General features: G+C 38.4%; 1 protein-coding gene across 4 annotated transcripts in view; it reads right to left on the bottom strand.

Annotated features, from left to right (window-relative positions):
• Positions 1-13,269, bottom strand: part of ncam1b (neural cell adhesion molecule 1b) — a 66,805-nt gene extending 53,536 nt beyond the window's left edge. For all 4 annotated transcript variants that reach the window (XR_003049499.1, XM_008309506.3, XM_025054893.1 and 1 more), the window contains exon 1: positions 12,522-13,269. Coding sequence is in view for 3 of the 4 variants with exons in the window: in XM_008309506.3 (XP_008307728.1) it covers positions 12,522-12,585 (64 nt within the window). In the remaining variant the exon portion in view is untranslated. The remainder of the gene's footprint in view (positions 1-12,521) is intronic.
• Between the last annotated feature and the right edge of the window lie 10,243 nt (positions 13,270-23,512).

Below are 23,512 nucleotides of genomic sequence, written 5' to 3'. Positions count from 1 at the left end.
CATCTCAGTTATCAGACAGCTGCTGAAATACATTCAGCTTCATTCATCTTCTTGATGTGACTGTGCTGTGAATCACCCTGCTGAAAAATCAGTCTCCTTCTAACAATACCAATATAAAAACTCTGTGACAATATTGATGCTGCACTGAAAGGCATTTATATCATCCTAATAAAGGACAGTTTTACTGCAGGTGTTCCCTAAGGCATTTTTAGTCCTAGAATAGTAGCCACCATGTGCCTTACTATAGGGAGAATTGAGCACAGTTCCAAACCTGTCGAAGTAGGTGTGGTTGACTAGAGTCTGTGAAGCCTTTCCCTCATCTGGTCATTGTACCGTTAGAAATTTAGAAGACGCCACAACTTTGTTTTTTATAAGATGTGTAACCTCCCAAGTTACAGAGTTAGTTCGAACTAACTGCTGGAAAACCCTTAGTATTTACCAGCCAGTAATGTGGTCCACAATCTGTTCCCAATCATACAAACATTTCCATGTTCAGTCTGTGCATCGACTGGTCAATTCCAACAAACAACTGTATGTAAACTCATGTCTTTAGCTCTACTGTAAATGTCTGTGTATGCTACCTTACTTTCTGCCCTGCACACATTGCTTTCTGCACTTTGCAAAAAAAAAAAGAAAATTAACATTTCACACTGTTGTTAACAAGTGGCGTTTAACACTTCCTGTTAGATGCAAAACTGTATTACACTGAATATATATGGTTTGATTAGAATAAGGGGGAATTTAATACAACCTAATATAAATCTCTTTTAAATCTCACCCTTTCCACTCCTGACATGAACCCAACATGTGGGGATGGAGAACCTGCGCATTTAAAAATAACATCTCTAATCTTGCAGACTAGAGTAACCAACTGTGGTGCATGGACTCAATACAACTTCAATAAAACATGAAATTCATTCTGTAGTCACTTGTTATTCTCATAATCTGAAAGGCTTTGGGAAGATTGTTTATTACTTAAAAAATATTCTGCTTCTATTTGAGATATTTTTTTTAAAGAATAGTAGGTCGTATTGAACCCAGCCACTCGGGGGCACATTCTGTGTATGAGGAGCATGAGGAAAATGTTTTGAGAGTGCTAGTAGAAAAGTTCACAAGGGGAGTCAAAAGGGGTTGCACCACGTCTTTGTGGATTTAGAGGAAGAATATAATAGTGTGCACAGGAAGGGGCTGTGATGCAGTGTGGGAAAGTTTGGAGTCAGAGAAAAAAATTGAAGAGCAAAGCACAACGTGTATAAGAGCAGCAGGACTGTAGTTTCACTGTGTGTGCTGTCAGAGTGGGTTGAAGGTAGTGGTGGGCCTACAACAGCAGATCAGCTCTGAGCCGCCTTTTGTTTCCCTTGTTGATTGACAGGTTGACAGATGAAGTCAGGCAAGAGGCTGCGTGAATCACTATGTTTGCAGATGACATTGTATTTCTTGGTGAGAGTAGGGCGCAGGTGGTAGAAAACCTAGAGAGGTGCAGGTGTGCTTTGGTTAAATATGGATGAAGGTCAGTAGTAGTAAGTCAAAATGTGTGTGTAAATAAGAGTGAGGTGAATGGAAAGATAAAGATGCAAGAAGTAGCAGTACAACAGTGAAAGAGTTGAAGCAAAGGGTGCAGAAGAAGAACAAGAAGAGGGGACATAGCTGGAGCTTTATAGATCGTAGCTATAAAATTTGAATCACTGATTCTAAAAGGTTGTAAAGTAGCCAAGGACTAGAATTGCCAACCACTAATATGTAAATTCTGGCATGAATAATTTTAACTGAGCGTCTGTCTCAACATAGGCAGTAAAGTAAACAAAAACATTCACAGTATGTAGGCTCTACTTCCATCAACGTCTTGGAACCAATTTTAATAGATGTATGATACTTTGCATTCTGTTGGATTTAGAAATTTGCTGAAACTGAACACATTTGGAGGGCTACAGGTACAAAAAAAATGAATGGATGCAAAGTGGTCTGGGTAACTGCAGAAAAGCACTTTTCACTGGAGGTTTTCCCATCTACCTACTGACAGCTTATCTATGGGAAAATATAACCTACCAAGTCTGGAATAGAACCCACAACCCTGCAGCTGCAGGCCAAGTGGAATACTTACTGAGCTCTACCACCACGATGTTCAGAGGAGGATTATAAAGGTTAGAGAGAAGGACATTAACAGCAAGTGACATCTAGCAAACCTATTTCCTACCATGTCTCAGGAGCAGCTCCACAATCAGAATTCAATAATTAAGCACTTTGCAAGACATAAACATAAATTGAATCACGAAGACGAGCAGTGAGTCATAAACAACCTGCTAGTGCATCTGTGAGCAAACCTGTTCCCTGTTTATGTGGCTATCACTGGGTGTTCCGTTCCAAAAAAATCTTCTTCTTCACATTCCAAACCCAGACTTTCTGCTGAATTTCACAGCACGATATCAACTGTAACCTGCTTAAAAAGCAGGAGCGTCATTTTGAGGGTGGAGCCTTTAGGTTTCTCTCTTGTGTTACTGATGAAGCTGTCATTGCAAGGAAAGCCCAAGGTTGTGTTTTGCATTCTCTTGGAGAGGCGTGGTCTGTCCTCACAAATGGCTCCACCGAGGGCGACAGATGGTACAGAGACACCTTATGACACAACATGGGCTTATACAAACACACATACATGCACACACACAGACAAGCCGTGTTGGCCAATCACAGACTAAGCTGTAAAAATAGACACTGGGACAGGACTAGCCTCCAGAGACTTGACTACTCTATTTCTCAAGGCTGCAATCCTGGGGGACTTCTACAGAAAAGGAAGACTAAAGCTAATAATCAAGGCTCTTGATATGCCAGACCTGGGCTGGTAGTATTTCTCTGAATTTATAGCTGCTTTATACGTAGCTGTACAATTTATGTAAGCAGACTGATTATGTAAACAGAGAAACATTTCAGAATATATTAAAAAAATATGAAATATATTTCCTGTATTATTCAATACTGTATCAGTATTTAATATTGTAGTATTCATTTGTACTAGTATAATTCACAATGCACATAAAACATAGAAAAGAAAAACTCTACTAAATTGTCTTTGTTTTCCTCAGCTGTTTCCTCGGGGTCATCTGCCCCCCATCTCACTATTTCTCATCTACTTTTACAACAACCATCTCCATGTCGATGTTCACTACATTAGTACATCTTCAGTCATCTTTTCTTTTACCTGGCAGCTCCATCTCCAAAATCCTCTCTAACATAACCCCTATCATTTGTCCAAACCATCTCATCGTTGCCTTTCAACTTTATGTCCAACCTGTTCAACATAAGGCGTTCATCTCATCTGTCATTATTTTCATCCGCTTCACTGGTGCTAGTTTAAATTTCAGCATCGTCAGCCTCAAGTTCAACCTCCAGTCTTTAAGAAACATGTCACGCGTCACATCGACACTTGTTTCCCTCCATTTCACCTTGCTTGCAGCCTCCACTTCACCTCTTTCTTAGTGGTAGCTAATTACCTGTATACCTTTGTAGTGACTGCTGCTCTGCCCTTGATCCCTGTTAAACTACACCTCAGCTCATGAAGCTTTTCTTTTAAGCGTGAGGCCATTTTGGCCATTTTGTTTGGAAATTGGGAAGAATACATGCACACAGCAATCACTGTAAAACTGTGGTCAATAGAAAACTATGTATAATTGGTTCTTTATGGTAAGGCAAATGTAGTTCTCCAGAGCTTGCATCTTCCACTAGCTCTGTTTCCCCTGGCCATTTTACAAGCCTATGCTAACAGCATGTGTTTTAGGTGCTAACATGAATTGAAACAACTGGCAATTGGCAGTACCTCACAACAGTGAACAACTGCCACAGTTGCAGTTCTGCTACACTCTGCAAAAGGGCTGCCAAACTGCCTGTCCTCATATGGGGCACCTTTTTTTTATACCACCTGTTTCGCAGCCTGCCGCCTTCATGCTAAGCTGAAGCGCTGTTTATTAGCCTGTTGAAGAAAAGCGTCTTCAGTGTTCGTTACAGAAGTCCAAAAGATCACATATGCCACTTTGTGTTTGCCACTTTGATTCCTAAAACCAGAACTACTAACTTTGAAAATCGTTTAGTTTGTGACATGTATAATACGTTTGAATATGCATCTACTTACACCTTAAACAGGGAAGACTGTAGCCCAAAGACATTTTGCGAACTTACAAGATGGACTCAAACACACAGTCTGAGGAGTCATAGCTAGAGCCTTGGACTTGTTCTGCCCATGGTATCTGCCATCTTGTCTGCATGTCTCCAATGTTTCTCTCAGCATGGTTCATTGGCTTCGCTTGAAAAGCCATGTGCTGTGGTTGCCAACAGAAGCCGGATATGTTATAGACCCCATAGTGGATGATTTAACAGATGAAATACAAACAACTATCAACTCATCATGAAGGAGCCAACATTTAAAATATTTACAGAGTGGAATAGACTTCTAACTTAAATAGTCCGTTAAAGCAATGGCAAATCTGAATGTCGCATGTAGTGAAAGATACCAACAATCATTTACCAATTTTAAAGTGGTAACCACATATCAATATGAGGTTTATGTTTAAATCTGTAAGGTAATCAGTGTGAATGATTGTTTACAGTATAAACTTTTGTTTCTGTTGGCTCTAAAACCAACCAGCAGATATCTGTATCCCACTAAACAAAGACAATAAAAAACAATTTTGCAAAACTCACTAACTACTCCTACTGTTTTGTATATTTGCAGTTCTCGTGTATTCTCTGTCACATACTGGTTACTTTCATGACTCCCACAGGCATCCAGCATTAGTTGGGAGAGGATGTGTCTGTGAAAATCACTTCCTGACACCCTCAGACTGCTGTCACTGTCTGAGGGGCTGCAATCACACTCAGCTTAGCACATATTGAGCACTTCATGGCGTTCATCACTCCTACATGTGCCCTAGTAGGAAATGTCATCTTGTGAACTAAGTGTTTTGCTGACAGAGTAAAAACTTTACTGACTTTATCAGTACTACTGTCACATTTATACTAAACCCTCCAATCATCCATTCATTTTTGACCACTTAATTGTATTTATGGTCTCAGTGGAGCCCCCTCCCAAGGGGTGAGAGCGGTGTACACACCCTGGAAAGTTTGCCAATGGATTGTGGGTTTGATTTGTGATTTGTTACTATGCAGCTAATACTAATATTAGAAGTAATATTTCAACTTTCATCAAGAGTAATTTTAGTGAAACAAGAAAGGTCCTGTGTATAATAGCTGAAGCATCAATATTATAACTTACTACAATATCTTCACTATTAACTGAAGCTGGAGTACGGTAAAAGCTGGAGATGGCGTGAAACAATGGTGGATTCAATCTGAGGGGATCTGTCAGTCAAAAGCAGGACTCCTTAGTAAGTCATTGCATCATGGGGGGACACAGGGAAACACACTTGTTGCTCTATGGTCATGGCTTGGCTAGAGGTTTGACCTACTAACAAGTCAAAGGATGAAGACTTTGCTTTGAACAGCTATCCAGTGAAGTTAAACACTGTGCGACTTCAAAGAGTCTCACACACTCAAGGTGACAAGTTAGAAAATGTTGTGGTGCAACACAAACGTGTGTTTGGATTACACCCAGAATCAAACAGAGCTGGACGGTGGCACAGGGCACGAATGACCAAAACAGGAAACCTTGTATTTGTTCATTCACACAGAATCTCAGCGAGGGTTTGTGTGTAAAAGTGTGACTGAATGAAAGCAGGGTTTAAAAGTGAACCTGTTTTAAATATTCCTCGGCTCATGAATGCATGTAGAATGTGTATTAATGACTATACCAACATATAACTAATTTCCCTAGGGAGGAGTGGGCGCTGGAGTTTTTGATGCTTTCTCAATATACCACAAGCAGGGCAGGATTTAAACCCTAGATCAAGAGTGCCCAATAAGTAGATCGGGATCTACTAGTAGATCGGGATCTACTAGTAGATCGGGATCTACTGGATCTACTAGTAGATCTACTAGTAGATCGGGATCTACTAGTAGATCGGGATCTACTAGTAGATCGCAAAGGGAGTGCGAGTAGATCCTGACCAATTACTCTTGATTTGATTAAATTCATTTTTAAGTTTTAAGATTTACAAGAAATATTTTAACTTCCACTTTGCTAAGGGACTATATTGGGATGGGATGATCATTTTTAATGTAATTTTATTTTGTTCCCTAAACACTTAGAAGATGTTTCTCATTTCTTTGAGATTATACCGTAATTTCCAGCCAAATATGATTACACCCCATTCTTATGAGACAAAAAAGTCTTATGTGCGTCATTCAACCAACCACCAGCTTACACATTAAAAGGACAATTTACTGTTATGAATACATTAAACAACCATGTGTTGTATGGACGAACCTCCAGGCTGCCAAGCAATGATGAAGCCATGGGGGAGTGGGTGACACACAACAATGACTGCATGGAAAGAAAGCCTCAGGCTGTTACAATCCACTTGTTCTCCCTGTGCTCAGCTTGGTAATGCAAGGTATAGTGTTTTAATAATGAATGCAGCGTGATGTGAATGGATGCCGACGAAGACACGCACACATGAAAGGCAGTGAGTGCGTAGTCCTAGACTAGTAGCATGTTTTTATAGCACTGAGATCACACAGGCCCTATAAAAGTAATAAATAAAACATTATATATATACATATACTGTGTATATATTGAATAAATAGAACCCTTTCAAGGCTAATTTATTTTATTCAAGCAGTGATAACTAAGTTCAAATAACGGAAGCAGAGTTCTGCTCTGCCGCTCTCTGTTCTTTCCAATCTGCTAAATACTTTACAGTGAGAAAATCAGTGTTTATTTTTTAGTAATTACAGTCTAGCTTAAATAAACAGCTAATGCCTTCTGCAGCATATCATGTACATATCTTAAGTGACTTGTAAATTCTCCATTGTGGGATGAATAAAGGAGTTCTTAATTTTAATCTTAATCTTAGTCTAAAACTACCGACTTAAACAAAATTTAAAATGGATCAAAGAAAACAGCCAATCCAAAATGTGATATATTTATACCATAAAGCAGGAGACGGTTAAATAATTGCAGAATTGGTATAAAAAGCTCTGCTCACTTTCTGTTCAGATAGCAGTGTTAACAATGATAAAATTAAATAATATTAATAATAATATAATAATTATAATAATTATAATTAATAATAATAATTATTAAATATCATTTTTATTTATTTGTAATATTACTTTTTATTTTATCCTTACTGTTAGAGATGTGTTTTCTGATATGACAGGATGTGTTTTGAAGACCATTTGTTTGATACAGAAATTAACAGTCTTACAAAGAAGAAAAACAAACTGGCTGTAGGTAGTACTGTATGTGTGAACAATCGAATATATATCATATTTATTGAAACCTATAAACCTATAAAAGTATATGTACTTGTAATAGGTTTCAGCAGGTAAACAAATTCAAATACTCCTACTTGTATCTGTGTGTTAAATATGGTATCAGGACAACACTTATATACAGCAACACTTCCGTTGCACACAGTTAAGTGGCATTCCATATAAAATCAGTCACAACGTAGAAACAGAAAACTGAAGGACTGAAGGTGGATTTAACACTATTGGTAAATTGCTCCAAGTTGCAACATAAGACACCATTGGGTGTCACAGTAGCCTTGCAGCACTCTCCCAACTGCAGTGACTAAGGCAGTCAAATAACAGATTTGAGTCTTACTGTGAGGATAAAATGATTCATCGAAATGTAAGTACCCGAGCCAATTCTGACAGCACTGAGCAGAAAACTTGGGTTTGACAAAGGTGACATTCCTTTTTGCCGATACATATGTGAGCAGACAAGGTACTGTCCTACAACTGCAGTTATATATATATATATATATATTTATATAAATACACCATAGTACCATCAAATATAAATATAGTTGTTTCAGGTGAATGTTGCCAGCAAATTATAGCATATATCAGTACAGGGAGTTCCTATGGTGCCATGACCAGTGAGAAAGCCAAGACAACACAGCTTGGATGGTTACAGAGTACAGCAGCAGCAACACCTTCTTCACTTCAACCACCCATTATTAAGAACTGCAACAACAACAGTTGCCAAAAAATATTTTTTTCATTTAAAAAAAAACTGCAGACGATTTGGATATGCATCAGTGTAAATTTAACAGAGCAAATACAACGGGGAACAGAACTTAATTGTAAAATTGCTGGGCCTAATATGAGCTCCCCTTGTTTCACAGACCATCAACTGCCGCTGCTGTGAAGGGAGCAGCCAAGATAATCTGTTTGAAGAACTGTCCTTGTCTATGAGAAAATTATTTGAATATTAATGAATATACAGTGTTCATATCTGATCTTCATACTAACCCTGTGTTAGTGTGGCTAAGACTGATGTGGAGCGGGTGTGGGTTCTTAAGATCTTCTAATTATCTTTTAGCAAATTAAAAAATTGCTCTTGATTCTCATATAACCACAAGTATGGGCATCTTTGCAATCCGCACCTGCACCTGAAGTTTTTGTGCCTTGCATTACTGCTGATCTTCAAGGATTCAGCAAGGACTGGGACCTTGCTGAATTTCCCTATGGTTCTAAGCAAAAGCTTTTAAAAAGGTCAAATCCGGTACATTCTTACAATAATTGAAAAGAAATGAGCAATAAATGATCTGACAAACTGTGGACATTAGAAATACTAAAAAGCCTGGTATGAAAGGTGTCATACTAAGAAAAGGTGTACAATTTTCTAATTGTGCACACCTTAGTCTCACTAAAATACCATCATTCAAATTTCACAGAAGAACGCAGCTAGCACTCAGCACTCTGCACGTACAATTACCCCTGTGGGGTTCTACAATGGATGTTTAAGAATAGGTATTGAATAGCAGTGAGCATGTCGAGGATCATATGGCTGTTGGTTTTTGTCCTGACATACACATAGTGCTAATATGCTAACCATCTTGCTATCAGGGAATATAAAACATTCTCTGTCCAAGTGTCAGCTATTGTTCCACAATGATATAGGGAACATAAGAAGCTTAAAACATTGGATTTCAAAGTTGGGAACACTGCCCCCTACAGGGTAACTGCCTTGAAGTTTCATTAGTCATAGCAGAATCCAAAAGGAACTTCAGTTATATTTGGTCTGCTTTTCATTTTAATACATTTGTTTATTAGGTATACTAATTTTGTAGAAATTAATCATTTAAATTAAATTTGTGATGATTTAAACCAATAGCTGTGAATGTAAATCGACGTGGGGGTGCCCTCTAATATTACTGTGTACAAAAGGCTGTGCTGCAACAAAGTCTGGCAACCGCTGACACAGAGTAACAGAATCTTGGTTCAAATTAATTGGTGAACCCTGGAGATGAATGGTGACAGCGCCAAGGTTTATAATTAACAGACTAAGTCAAATCTGAGTAAAATACCCACAAATGTTTGTATTTTAAATCTGGATATTTTAAATGAAGGCCATTTTCACTCCTGTTTAAAAATGACTCTTTGATTTGGCTGTGGTCACTGATGTCAGCCCGCCCTGCCATGTATAACTGATGTTGGCTAAACATAAAATCGAACAATCAGCACATACGAAATATATTGCTCCTCTTCAGCAGCTGGCAGAAGATAAAAATGGTTAATTCCTTTCTTGTCTAAGTTCAGTCAATACTGCAGCAGCCATAAAGTCACCTATTGACAAGTCGGAATTTTCTTTGCCTTCAGTAAACTGCCCAGGGATTAAAAGTTCTTTCAGAAAGAAAACATCAAATAAAAACAGTGTATTTATAAGACAGTGAATAAACAGTCTTATTTTAGCTCCACTATAAAAAAAAAGGATATCTTAGGTGTTGTCTTTTAAATACAAAAGGGATAAATCAGTGTATTCAACCAGGCAGTATGATGACATTTAAATAGGTAGCATTTGTACATGTGGAGTGCTTAGTTTCTGGGTACACATTTGTACATATCATGAATCAGAAATAGAATTTAAATCAACAGAAATCTAAATTTCTTATAAAAATAAGTCAAGGCTAGACTGAAGGCTCGAGAAGCGGAAAACAGCTATCAGTTTTCTGAAAGCTGCAGCTCCATGTCTTGGTCTGGGAAACCCTGCAAGAGATTTTTAATCTCAACAAGACTTTCCTTGTTACATAAAGGCTGCATTAAAAAAAAAGAAGAGGCATCTGTACTGTTATCTGTGGAGGGGCTTATCTAAATAAGACTGCGCTCTAGATCTGCCGGCTGACAACAATATTGTGAGATCTGTAGTGTGAAGTCTTTGCAGAACCTAAACATTTTACCGTATGCAATGTGCTGTATAGTGGTGGATTCAAATGCAGTAAACACTCCTGTGGCAGAAAGATAATCCATTTCTGACTGTCTGTCTGTCTAATTATCCAAATATTGAGTGGATTCAGAGTTTAGTTTTGAATACCCTCTCTCAGATCCTACACGTAAGAATGAAATGGAAACCCTGACAAACCACACTGTCTCAGAGCAGTAAAGAAAAGTTGTCAAGATCAGAGGACTTGACGTGTCAAATTACTACCTTCAGTCAATGGAAAGGCGTGTAAGTAGTAAAACACGGAGTAATCAGTCAACATCAGGCTCCGTAATCTTGAAGTCCAGGTCTTGTCTTGTTAATGTTCTCGTAATATCTGTTGTGTATAATTTCTCACTTAATATATTTATTCACACATTTTTGTATTTATTTCTAGTTAGTTTATTTTATAGCTAGTTAGAGTGTTTAGTTTATATGATTAAATTTTAGCAACGTTGTGCTACAGCTGATGTTTATTGTATGGTCCAAAAAGGACAAAATCACAGCAACCTAACCGTAGCAGATGACAAGTGCATGATTGATAAATGTTTTTTTTTATTAATCTGTTTCAAACAGACTTACGTAACAACGTTTTTCGCCAGTTTAGAGAATATCTTTCCAGCCTTTATCACAGCATGAAATTACATAAGAGATTATTCAGAATAGAGCTGAGCTTGTAGCACATCACTGCAGCAGAGACAAAACCAACAACCAAAACTGTTCCTTGAGACATCATGAGCATTTTAATATTAAAAGTATGTAATATTATAGAAAAATATAAGGTTTCATCATCAACATGAAAGGTTTTCCTACCACTAGAGAGTCAGAGTATCACAGACGGTTCTGAGCTTTTGATTTCTGCTCTACTCGAGAATAAAAATATATACTGGCTCAGTATAATGAATAAAACCTCGCTACACTGAGTACCTAGGTGTGGTTGAGTTACAGATGTTCGCCAGAGGACCGTGTCTCTCCCAACCTCAGGGATAATATATACAAAAAATTAAAAATCAAAGCTCACGTGTAAGTGATAAAAGCTACCTAAATTCCTCAGTATGAACATGTAAAATTAGAAAATTGAAATCCCTTCCATTAAATCTCCTCTACCATAATTTAGCAAACCTTTGCTGTCTGTCTAACGGCGCCACCAAATCAGACTCCCATGACATTAGTCAGCAGGATTCAACATGCCCTGTGCTGCCCCTAGGAGATTTACAAAAATGAAAATGATTGAATGGTGGATTTCCAGAGAAGACTTTTCATCCTTCACTGGTTTTCAAGTCACCTGTAACCATTAAAGTCTGGGAAATTAAATAGGTGCTGTACCACCCTGTAGTTTGTTGCTAATCCAACTTACCCCCACCGACACACCCCCCCCACCCCAAAAAATAAAGCTGAGCAGTTGTATATGTATGTAGTTGTAGTTTTTTGCCATTTTCTTTGTCACAACCACTCCCTCAGTTTATTGCATCAAAGCAAAATGGGTTCCATCCTAAATGGATCTGTTGAAATTAATGGTTCACTTTAGAGATAATATCTGGTTAGGGTCCAGGTGAATAAAGTCAATATATTGCCTTTGTGTGTGTGTGTGTGTGTGTGTGTAGGGGGGAGGGTGTTGGAGGGAGGGCGGACGTGTGTGTGCGTGTATTTCTTCAAACACTGAGGAAGCCCAGCAGCATTCTCACACAAATAAAAAAACACGTCCCACCATCCAGTCATACACAGTAAAGCAGCAACAGCAGCAAAACAGGCGCAGCACAAATGTGTGGGTTCTAACCCCACGCCATGTTTCCACTCACAGCCACTCTGAGGTTAGAGCATCATCTACACGTACCATCATCTTTTATTTAACGCACTAAATAACGCCAAGTCATCGTTAGGGGGGTGGTCACGCAAGAATGCAGTCCAGCCACCATTAGACATGTTTTTATATGAAGTGAGGAGTTCTTAAAACGTATTTTTGTTTGAATTCTTGTGTGACGTTGAAGCTGTTTTCTGCTGGGAAATGCCTTTAGTTTAAAAATAGAGAGTGAGGGGCAGCAGCTGCTGCACCTGCGGGCGGAGGCAGAGGGAGGACTGGAGGAGGCTGCGGTCCTGACCGCTGTGAGAAGCCTACAAATACCACACACACAGACACGATGCAAGGAAGACGTACATCTAACCCCGTTTAAAACGAATAGTTAACAAGGAAAATTAGACTGTTATTTACCTGCACATGCGACAAGAAGCGAGGCTAAGAGAAAATCCCTTGACCTGACCATGGTCATCATCATCCTCGCAACTCTCCGAGTAACGTGAGCTGCTGAACGCTTAGAATCTCCTCCGCTTTTCGGTCAACCCCCTGCTATTACTCCTTCTGGTGGTGACGGGGTTGTCAGGTATTTTTTCCTTCACTGTCTCTTCATTTTTACTCTGTTTGTAAGAGCTCGAGTGTTGTGGTTAAAGCAGCAGTCAGGGATTAACAGTGAAGATGAGGGTGGTGGTGGTGATGAGGCGCCACAGGAACCATTGAAAGTCTGACTGACAAGCTGAGCCTCCTTACATGATCCGATCCCTCCGCCGGACCGGAATAATGGGAACCTCCCGTTAAATAGTGCGCCAGCGTAAGCCCAGAGAAGAAAACAACATCACCTTAGCGATAATATAAAATCACTAGAGATGTGAACCCGACTGAGATTTGAAGATCTTTACGAGAAATCGTGGGGAAAATCGTGAAAGTCTGTTTATAAAAGGTGGACAGAGCTAAATTTAACCATCGTTCCCGCATCATTCCCATCATCCTTTTTATCTGCTCTTTCGTCACACGGTTGTAATCTCAAACAGCAATTCACTCACACTAACACTCGTGTGACGAGGAACAGTTAAGAACTTGAAGTAAAAAATAATAATGTAGGGGGACTTAAAAACATTTTAAAGGCTCCAATATAAACAGGGAACCTTTTTTTATTATACACAAAACATTTGATAATAATGTAGGGGGACTTTTAAAGTCATTTAAAAGTCATTTTAAAAAAGTCAAAGACATTTTAAAGGCTCCAATATAAACAGGAATAATAATGTAGGGGGACTTAAAAACATTTTAAAGGCTCCAATATAAACAGGGAACCTTTTTTTATTATACACAAAACATTTTGGCCATCTTATATTTTTTCTGTAACATGCAACCCTGGTATATTATGTTCCAAAGGTTTCTACAGAAGCACATTGTAAACGTGATAATTAACGAAAATATCCATACGGTGTAGAGAATTTATCCTGTAGTCATACTAATGCAAACAAAAAGCAATAAGAATACAGACAAGTTCTTTCATAATTTTATTTTTTATGCTCAACTTCATTTTGTTAAGCTATTTGTAGACGTTCAATATATACGTAAAGCCATAATACATTTTTTATGCAGGAGGTTTAAATTACAAACTACTAATTCTGATAATGCAAGGGTTTGTTTACAAATTACATCTGCCATATATATTATGGTTTTACAGATATATTTTTGGTTATAATTCAAACATATGTAACAAAACTGTTATATTGTAAAGACAATCTTCAGTTTAAAAACCCCTTGTAGGCTCAGCAGAACTGAGCCTAGAAAACCTGTCAAATTTTATTCTTTTCAAAAATATGTTTAACCATTACATATGTCTGTAAATCTCAGTAATAAACATTTGCTAGTGTAACTATAACAATGAAGCTATTGCTAACCTGTGGATCTCTCCACCCCTAACGATTGAGAGAAATTCCTAACAATCTTTACAGTGATAGGTTGTTACCTAAGGTTAACCGAGATGGAAAAGAAGAGTCCTGTTTACTTTTCTCAACAGGAAGGAATCATTGCATTTGGCAGCAGAAGACAGCAGTTGGCCCTGATTTGCACTGCTAGCCAACAGAGGGAAACTGCACAGGCAAGATTCAATAAACCCAAATCAATCTGTGGGCTAAAGAATGCACTGTGGTCACAGTTTTGCACATTTGCTGAAAACCATTCTGCCACAGCTACTCACTCCAGTCATACCAGCAAAGTGAGAATAGACCCAGAAATATTCACGGCACTCCCTCCTGTTCATAAACTTTCTCCTTAATGGTTCCAAACAATTTAAAATTGAATAAGGTCATGTGTTAAGCTAAGCGATGTCAGAGTCAGAGATACTGAAAGAATTACGTGTTGCTACAGTAAATGCCTTTAAACCTTGTTTGAAATGGTGGAAATTGTATAACCAAAAGTAATTTCAGTACAAAAAACCTAAGTGAGCCGATCAGAGAAACCTCAGTGCCGATCAGTGCCTTTGCAAGTATTTTCTGTTAAAAGATAGAATTATCCAGGTGTAGAGAAACTGTCCTGATAGAGTTTCTAGACGTCTAGTTGGTTTGGGAAAGTAACACTTCTTTTCACTTATGACAGAACCTGACCTTTGTGTTTAGTTTGTAAAAAAATCCACTCAGGTGCAAAGAAGACTTTCAAATGGACTGACTGTAATGTTTGTTGTTGACATCTCACAACAACTGGAGACTGCAGCTAGGAAACTCACAAAGCTGTTTTGGGTACTACACTTTAATTAAATGTTTTTAACTGACTTTAGGGGAGTACTGAAATCATCCAAATGGAATTTGTTGGGTATCTCTGTTTAACCCATTCATTGTTGACACACAGACTGCCCTTGTTGTGATGTACTGAGAGTGAGGTCTCTTCAACATCCCATTGGTAAACCTCTAATTAACAAGAGTGAACCTTTAACCACTGGGTGGCTGCAGCTGCCTCTAACTCCCGATAACTTGATTGGTTTAGCACTATTTATTTTAGCAGAGTCTTAATAAAATGTACCAGAAAAGTGCCAGTGAACAAATGTTTCCCTTTCAGACTCAACTCCTCCAGGGGACAGAAACCTCTCAGTAAGAGTGACAAAATGATACGCGAGTTTTTACTATAATGTCTGTGCATTTTAGCTCCCCATTCTTCCCAGTTAATAGTTTTGCTTTTCCAGCTAAACTTTTCTTTGTGCTTCATCTTTGCCCCTGAATCCAACATCCTGTCCAAACTAACTCTTGTTATTCTACTTCCCTGAGACTCTGGCATTTGTCATTGTGGGTTGTTATTCTCATCTCAGCTCTTTGGTTCCCAGTTCCTTGATCACTCCATAGTGGCTGTCTTATCAACCCCACCTGTGACTGGATACATACAGCTGCCCTTTTATGTCCCTCTATGCCAATTCGTCTCCATCCTCCATTCTTGTTTTTTTGTTTTCCTACATGTACTTTTATATGACTTTCTAACTAGCTACAGCGATCACCAAAACCAGAATCCATTTCCTTGGTTTTTCTGACTTCAGGGCAGATTAGCATGAAGTTAAAAGGGATTTGTTCCTATCCTTATTATTATGTATTTGTATTACATATAATTAGTCTATCATAGTATATGAAAGTGTTCATAAAAACATACAGTACATGGAACAATGTGAGTTTCTACCAAAGACATTTCTGTGTAAATGTTAGGGAGATATTTATTTAAGAAGACAGGAAGTAAACAGATGGAGTTTGCCTCAAGGGTTTTAGTCCACTGCTCTTTTTTAGCTAATTTCTGCCCCCTTCTGTGACAGAGGTGAATTGTTTCTTGCATATTTACACGGAAATATCTATCTATCTATCTATCTATCTATCTATCATCTGTCCATCTACACCCTCCCACCCCCCCACTCTCTCCCTCTCTCCCTCTTTGTGTTTCAGAGGACACTCATGCACATCCTCCACTCTGATGGTTTTAAAATAGAGTGTGTGTCTTCCTCCTCTCCCTCTCTATCTGAGCCAGAGGCAGAATTCTCCTGTGCTGATGTAAGTGTTTATTTCCAGGTCATGAATGGTTAGTAGAGGTCATCTGTGCATGGAAAGGAGAGCGTCAACGCATGTGAGGCAAACCGTGAATAAAAAAATAAAAAATAAATAAATAAAAAGAAGACCTTCCACTCAATTCCCGTTCACGCTCACTGGCTGTTGTCCTGAATATGTTACATAACACATTTCTGTATAAAACGGGCAAAATGAAATCCAGCAAAATGTGCAGGACATGACAGGCCGTAGAAAACATGTCAGACAGAGACACAGAAGAGGTGTTTTTTTTATTTAACTTCCACACCATTTAAAATGTGTTGTTAAATCCTGTCTTCTTGACACTTCTAGCCACAAGCTTAAATAAGCAGCCGAGGGTTGTTTTAAGTGGAGTATCTGCTGCATGACTGATTCAAACAAATATTTGGGTCAATAACACGACTGTTGTACCAGATTTGCCAGCCTCCGGAGTTGACAACGTCTCCCTCTGCGTAGCCCACTGATGAATTTGAGCTGGTACTCCTAAATTAGGAACTCAACTAGAAAACTGTGTTTAAGATACATACAGTATCAATTGGTTCCCAAACTAAAATAGCTGTGAACCAATTAGCATTTCAATTGAGGCCAACTATAAAACAAGGTAACCTGCTTACATTCAATGGGGAATATGTTCATATTTTACTGTGTTTTTCTGCAGACCACCCCAAGTAACATGTCCACCTGGATCTACAGTAATTCAGTCTTTGAACATATTTCAGTATGGTCAATTCAGAGCATCAAACTTACCTAATACTGTAAGTTTTAGACAGTGTGAGGAAAGCATAGTAGAGAGAGAAGGGATGGGGTGAGGAGAGGGGGGATTCTACAGGGTACCAACAAAAAGGTTCATCAGTCACCAGTGAGGATGGAGTCTCTGATCCTTTTCCTGTAGGGCAGAGGTCACCAACTATATTTGTCGGAGGGTGTCCACATCTCTCTGAGCGTACACGAGTGTCTGACTTTGTGTAGTTAAGACTATGGATAAAGCACATATTAATAGCCCATTAGAGTTAGAAACTTTTGAATTAAAGTCATTATGTCCTCAGGCAGACATACTAATAGGAATATTCATATTAACACTGGACTTTCCAGCCAGAAAGACACAAACAGAGGCAGACCTGTGAAAGCAATCGACCTTTCTGACTCTAACTGTCCTGCAGTCTGGATGAATGGCAGAGTGAAAAAGCTTCCAGAGATCTGGGAGCACAGCTCTTTTATTCAATTATCACCTTTTAGTGCGGGGAGAGTGAGCTTCCTGTGATCACATGACTAAGTGCCGGTATAGGTGAGCTGCAGTTGTAGATGCTGTTGTCAGACAGTGGATTCATTGTCCTGACAAATTGTCCTGAGAGGGGCCATTGTGGTCTGCAGATATTAATCTGCACAGACAGACATCTGGAGGAGTCTCCTCTCACCCTCTCTTTCTCTCCCTTCCTTCCTGCTTTCCTCCCGCCCTCTCTTTTTCCCTCCCCGTCTCTCTTTCTCTCTCTCTCTCTCTCCCGTACAAACCCACACATACCCACATAAAATGCATTAACAATTTTAATTAAGATTAATCACAGGCTAGCTGTGGATTATTCACAATTAATCACGGTCGTAATTTATCGTGATTAATAACGATATTCATCATCATCATTTCAAAATACGACACAAAATGTTTTTGTCATTTTTTATGTATATTGCTGATGTATATGTTTCATTGTGGTGATAACTAATGTTTTATTTGTTAAAGGGAAATGGCAATAAATTGGATTTTTATTTTGAAAGCATTACCGGATGTTAGCTGTTGGCCAAAATAATAACAGTGTCAGGGATTATAAGGTTGATTTGATCTTTGTTTAACCTTCTGTAGTATGATAGCTAGCTGTGAAGTATATCACTGACACCCACACTGTTATCAGTATTTGAGGGCAGTGCCAGATACCCTTTTATAACTGATGTGAACATAATCCAGACTTGAGAGTATCGTCATCTTTGACCACGGTGTTCTTGGCAGAGTGATTTAAGAAGCTTTGATGTGGAAAAGGAAACTTGGTCTGGGACCTTTTAGCTGAAGGTTGTTGATAAGAGAGATGAGCTGAGAGATCTGTCAAAGAAGAATGGACAGGACCCTGTCAAGACCCTCCCTCCATTAACCTGTTTCTAACAAACTATCCTTTGTATGTAAGCTTTTTTTTAGATCTTTATTTATATAAATAATAAAGTAATTGCTTTTTTTGTATGTAAGCTTTTCTGGTTCTTTCTTTATATAAATAATAAAGTAATTGCTTTAAAAATGTATGAATGTATGGAAATTACTTCTAATTTTTTTCCATAGGTACGCTTGACACGGAATTCTTGGGAATCTGCTGCTATCTAGAGTCCGAAATGTAGCATTGCATGTTAGCGGTCAAACGCTAAAGAGCAAATTACATGTAATGACGTGTTTCTGCCATGCGGGGAGAGCATATATCCACTTCTGAATTGTTCCCGCAAGGAACGCCGCGCCTTACTAGATTTTACTTGGATTCATTTAAACGCTTAATGACTTCAGTCGTCTTAACACGTACTAATGCTGTGTGGCTCATTTTATACATGACTAAGATGGTATTTATTCATCTTTCAGCACAGTTTACAATTGTTCTAGTTTTAACACGATTCTCATACCAAATTACTGTTGTTTTTGGTATCTGCGTTTTAAAGTTTTAAAGATGTAAATTTTATATTTTCTAAAGTAATTGCACACGCTGTGTACGCTCAAACACTTGATTTTATCGTGGGCTAGCTGTAAACAAACTAAAGAAACATTTGCTTAATAATAACTAAAGGCTTCCAAATGCTCTGTTGCATGCAGTAGTAGATTTGACTGTGTGGAGGCCCAAGACAGATGGGGATTTTAGCCTCTCATTTCTTTATTGATGTATCTACCCTCCTATTGTGCTTAGCTAATTGCGGCTACTTAAATAACCTTCCCTTCTCTGCATATAGATGTTGACAGGCGTATATAAATCAAACGGCTGTCTGAGGGGTGGTTTAAACATCTGAGAATTAATCAAAATGCAAATCTTCATTTGCTAATTGGTCAATTAATTTAGTCTGAATGTAAGTTTACAGCAACATTTATTTCAGGAGTTACAGCAACTTAAACAACATGGCAGAAGATATCAAATTACATAGTGTTTTTTATTGTTATTATTATTATTGTTATTATTATTGTTTTTGTTGTTGTTGTTATTATCCATAGAAAATATTTTCCACATACACATTTTATAAAAACACAATTGCAAGACAGGGAAGTATAGCCTGTTACAACTTGTATAAAAATAAATTAATAAATGAGACTCATTTTTCATGGATGGAGAAAAAAAAAACTACCTCCAGTGGCCAATTCAGGTCCTGACCCTGTCTCTGGTCCAGATAAAGCTAACAATACTCCAGCCTGCTCTCTCCCCCCCTCTCTCTCGCCCTCTGTGGAGAGACTCTTTTCTTGAATGTGACAGTCTGGGTGTGTGGAGCATCAGTGCAGGGTCAGCACTCCAGTTAAACATGTAGGCGGCAGCAGCTTTTCCAACCCTCGCTCCGTCACTGTTACTAGCTTTGTGCTTAGATGTGCGGAAGCAGCAGTTATGCTTCTGCTGTGTTAAGCATCATACAAGTCATTTTATAAAACTAGTCATATTCAGTTTCTATTTCTCACTCTCTCTTCTTTCTTTTTGGATGTGTAACCACTGAAATCTCTCCACTCAAAATTCACCTCTGTGAATATTGAAATGGCAAATTCATTTCCCTTGCTGCATCACCTCTGCAGTGGCTCCATGCCCCTAGCATGCCCGCCAACACACATACAGACACTTTAGGAACCACTGATTTAATTGCAATATACAAATCCATGACAGTCACACAGCTTTTACTAAGACCGGTTTTATAGGACCAATTACTTTCAACCTCAGAAGATTACTATCCTGTTTGTTAGCCTATCATTTAGCCACCTGCATATCCAGACAGTAGTTTACTTCCATACGGTTTACCACAACGACTTTGTGTATTTGTAGCACCAGTACAGTAAAGCCCTGCCTTACCTAGAATATATGGTCTTGTAAAAAATACCCATAAACCCATGGGGTGATAGTTCCACTCAGTTCAGACAGACATACAGCACAATGATTGGTCTTTTTTGCACCAGTGCAGAAAAGGAGAAAATATAAAGTAAAAATGAACAAACCAATTGAGTTCAGGTTTTCTCTCCACACCTGATAAAATCCCGTCCGTTTTCATAAAGCCACTCTCGATAAACTCTTTCCATTTATTAAATCAGGGAGCAGTTTTAAACACAGGGGAGGAGAAGTAATCTGTGATGCTCAGACTGATGCTCAATGGACTGTGTCCTTACACAGAAGAAGACATTTCCACAATAATGCCTGGTATAAGTAGCCTTGTATAGAAAGGGAGAAAAAGGTTAAAATGTGTTAGAACTTGATTTGTTAATCAAACGTGTGAATTTCTTCCAGCTTATGATAAAAAATAAAACACAGGGATGATTTGAATGACTTTAATGGTGTTTCCTGATTCCTAATAGCTGTTTAATGGAGCTACAGCGCTAACATTTTGGCCAAACAAAAGACGAGACGAAGACAAAGACTAAAAAAAAAAGCTTGGACTAGAAATATTCATCCTTCTCAGAGTCTTTTAATTGTTTCTAACTTGCCGATTTTTCTTCTCTGTACAGACACTATCTTGGTTCCATAGTGTAGCAGTTAGCACACCTGCCTCCAGAGCAGAGAGTCCTGGGAGTCCATGCAGATGACCTCTGAACTCTGAATAACTGGGGCAGAAAGATTTTGAAACTGATACTGTCAGTGTATGTTAGCTTCAGAGTGACCATAAAAAACACTAGGTTGTTTCATAAGTAGTGCATTAGAAACACCAGTGAATTGGCTATCATCCATGTGTTATCAAACTGACAGCACCTGCTAAGTAAAGTTATTTCTTGTTTTATTAATGTTGTGGTGCTTCAAGCTTTCATTGAAAAACTAGGGATGTCCAATAATATTGTCCGACTGTTTTTATCGATCTCATATTGGCATAATTACTGTATATAATACCTGTAAGAATCGTTATTGGGTTTCACCAAATATGCTGGAATCGCCTGTGGGTTCCTGAGACGTTTACTGCAGTTTCGGGGGAAAACAACTGCATATATTGGATATGCACTGCATATCTGAAACTAGATATCTGAAACTGTACTCTGCTGTCACTACATAGATTAAAATATATCAATTTTCCTTATGTGTTCCCAACTGAAGTTCAACAACACAAGTACGTGTTTAATATTAAAACCCTATTGCTCCAGTAAGAGGGACAGAAAGTGGACAGGAAACCAATTGAGGGCACAGGTTTCATTGCTGGAAGGCATAAAGAATTGATGAGCTGTGGATATATTTGGAATATAATTTCCTGTGATAATTTGCTGTGGATGTGAGGAAGTGGGGGTGTGTACAATGCTGGTCTCTTCAAGTGAAATAAGTAAAAATGGACCGACAAATGGCTCATGGTCAGCAAATGCTCCCGCCTGTGGTGCAAACGCTCATTATATTTACATGTGTATTTTAGAAATGTCAGATGAATTAAAATAAACAAGCATGTGACCCCTGTTGAAACCGCTCACATTTTAGGGTCTGAATTATTCATCCTTTTACAATAAGAGGTAAAAATAAATGGCTAAGTGCTTCTAAATAGATAATTCTCTCGATTTTTATTTGAGATATTTAATAGACTACAAAGAGTGAAGTTAAAAAGGGAATGGCTCAGGAGCAGATGACAGAGTGAGGTCGTTAAAACCAATGTATTTCTAAATAAAACATCAACTGTAAAAAAGGGTCTGGATTGAATAATTTTTCATGGCCTGGTGCTAATTAAAAAGGAACTGCTAAATGTACCACCTTGGTCAAGTGTGTAAACTTAGATGCGAGGTCACAGCTGCTCAACAGAATCCTCTTAGTGCGCACACACACAGACACACACAATTACACAAAATCTATAGCTGGCCATTAGGACACAGTATCCCAGATTAACCAGTTCAGTCGTCAAACCCAGACTTATCCATTATTCATCCAGCGTGGAGAGATTGTGGGCTTCTCTACCCAGAGAGACGTAGGAACCTCCCTTTATTATTACAAGCAAAGGAACAGTCCTGTAGCAGTGAAATACAACATTGATACAAATTAAATGGAAAAAGAAATCAATAACAGGAAGAAGAAAAGAATAATAAGCTAACTCCAATAAGCTAAAGGGTTTGTCCGAGAGGATGAAGGTAAATATTAGCCTAAAATAAAACCACTAGCCAAAGCTAACTTTGCTTTCAGATGTAGTTCAACGTAAGCTAAGGGCAAGAAAACACCACATAAAAAAGTAAGATGTCTACATTCAGTCAGAGAAGAATGAGCTAAAAGCTATCCAATACTGTGGAGAGGTTCCTGCTAATGCTGTGTTGTTGACCACCCCAGGTGCTGTAGCACAGGTGATTAACATGTGTTTCAATGATTATCTGCTAAGGTAACGATGCTATCCTGGATGGCTGCCCTTGGCCCACATATTGACATCTGCCTTAATACGATAGGTAGGACATCTTTTATCGACCAGTGCATGACACATTACCACTGTCATAACCATAGATTTATTACTTCATTTACAAACCTTTTCATCCTCAAACCAACTATCAGAACTCCCAGCATATGTCTGAAGAGCACAGAAGAAAAAAAAACACTTAATTGAATTAGAATATTGTATGAGAGGAAGTCAAAAAGACTAATTAAACACTGAGACACCTGAGAGTCGGTCTTAACATGCTTTAGTTATTAAAATCAGACACAGTTACTTACACTTACAGTATGTCTCTTACACTGCCAATGCTAGTTGCAGTAAGCAAGTAAACTGGAATATAGGAAGAAAATTCTAGATTAAATCAATCATGTTTTCCCTGAAACACAAGTTTTTTATTCAAGGTGGAGGATGTTTGGTGTGCCTGCCTTACAGCAAAAAGGTCAAAGGTTTGATCACAACTGGTGACTGCTGGTGATTGCTCAAAACTAACTAATAAATGAAAAAGTGCATGTGTCACTTCCACTTCTTTCAGGGTAACTTGCTACATAAATGCTCCTCTCCTGCAACCCTCCCACCCCCAACATGAAATTATACTGATCCGTTCATGTCACGTGGTAGAAATTCAACTATTTAGGTTACACTGTGTAAAAAAAAAGTAACTTCTTATGACTAATATGTTATGAAAATCTAACTGAAGGTGTGAATGCGAGCATGAATGGTTTACTTATCTTTAGAGTGGTGGGTTTAATGAATGAATGGATGGAT

Source organism: Cynoglossus semilaevis, chromosome 4, assembly GCF_000523025.1.
Source record: "Cynoglossus semilaevis isolate Cse_v1.0 chromosome 4, Cse_v1.0, whole genome shotgun sequence".
NCBI lineage: Eukaryota > Metazoa > Chordata > Actinopteri > Pleuronectiformes > Cynoglossidae > Cynoglossus > Cynoglossus semilaevis.
This window is presented reverse-complemented; position numbering and strand designations above follow the sequence as displayed.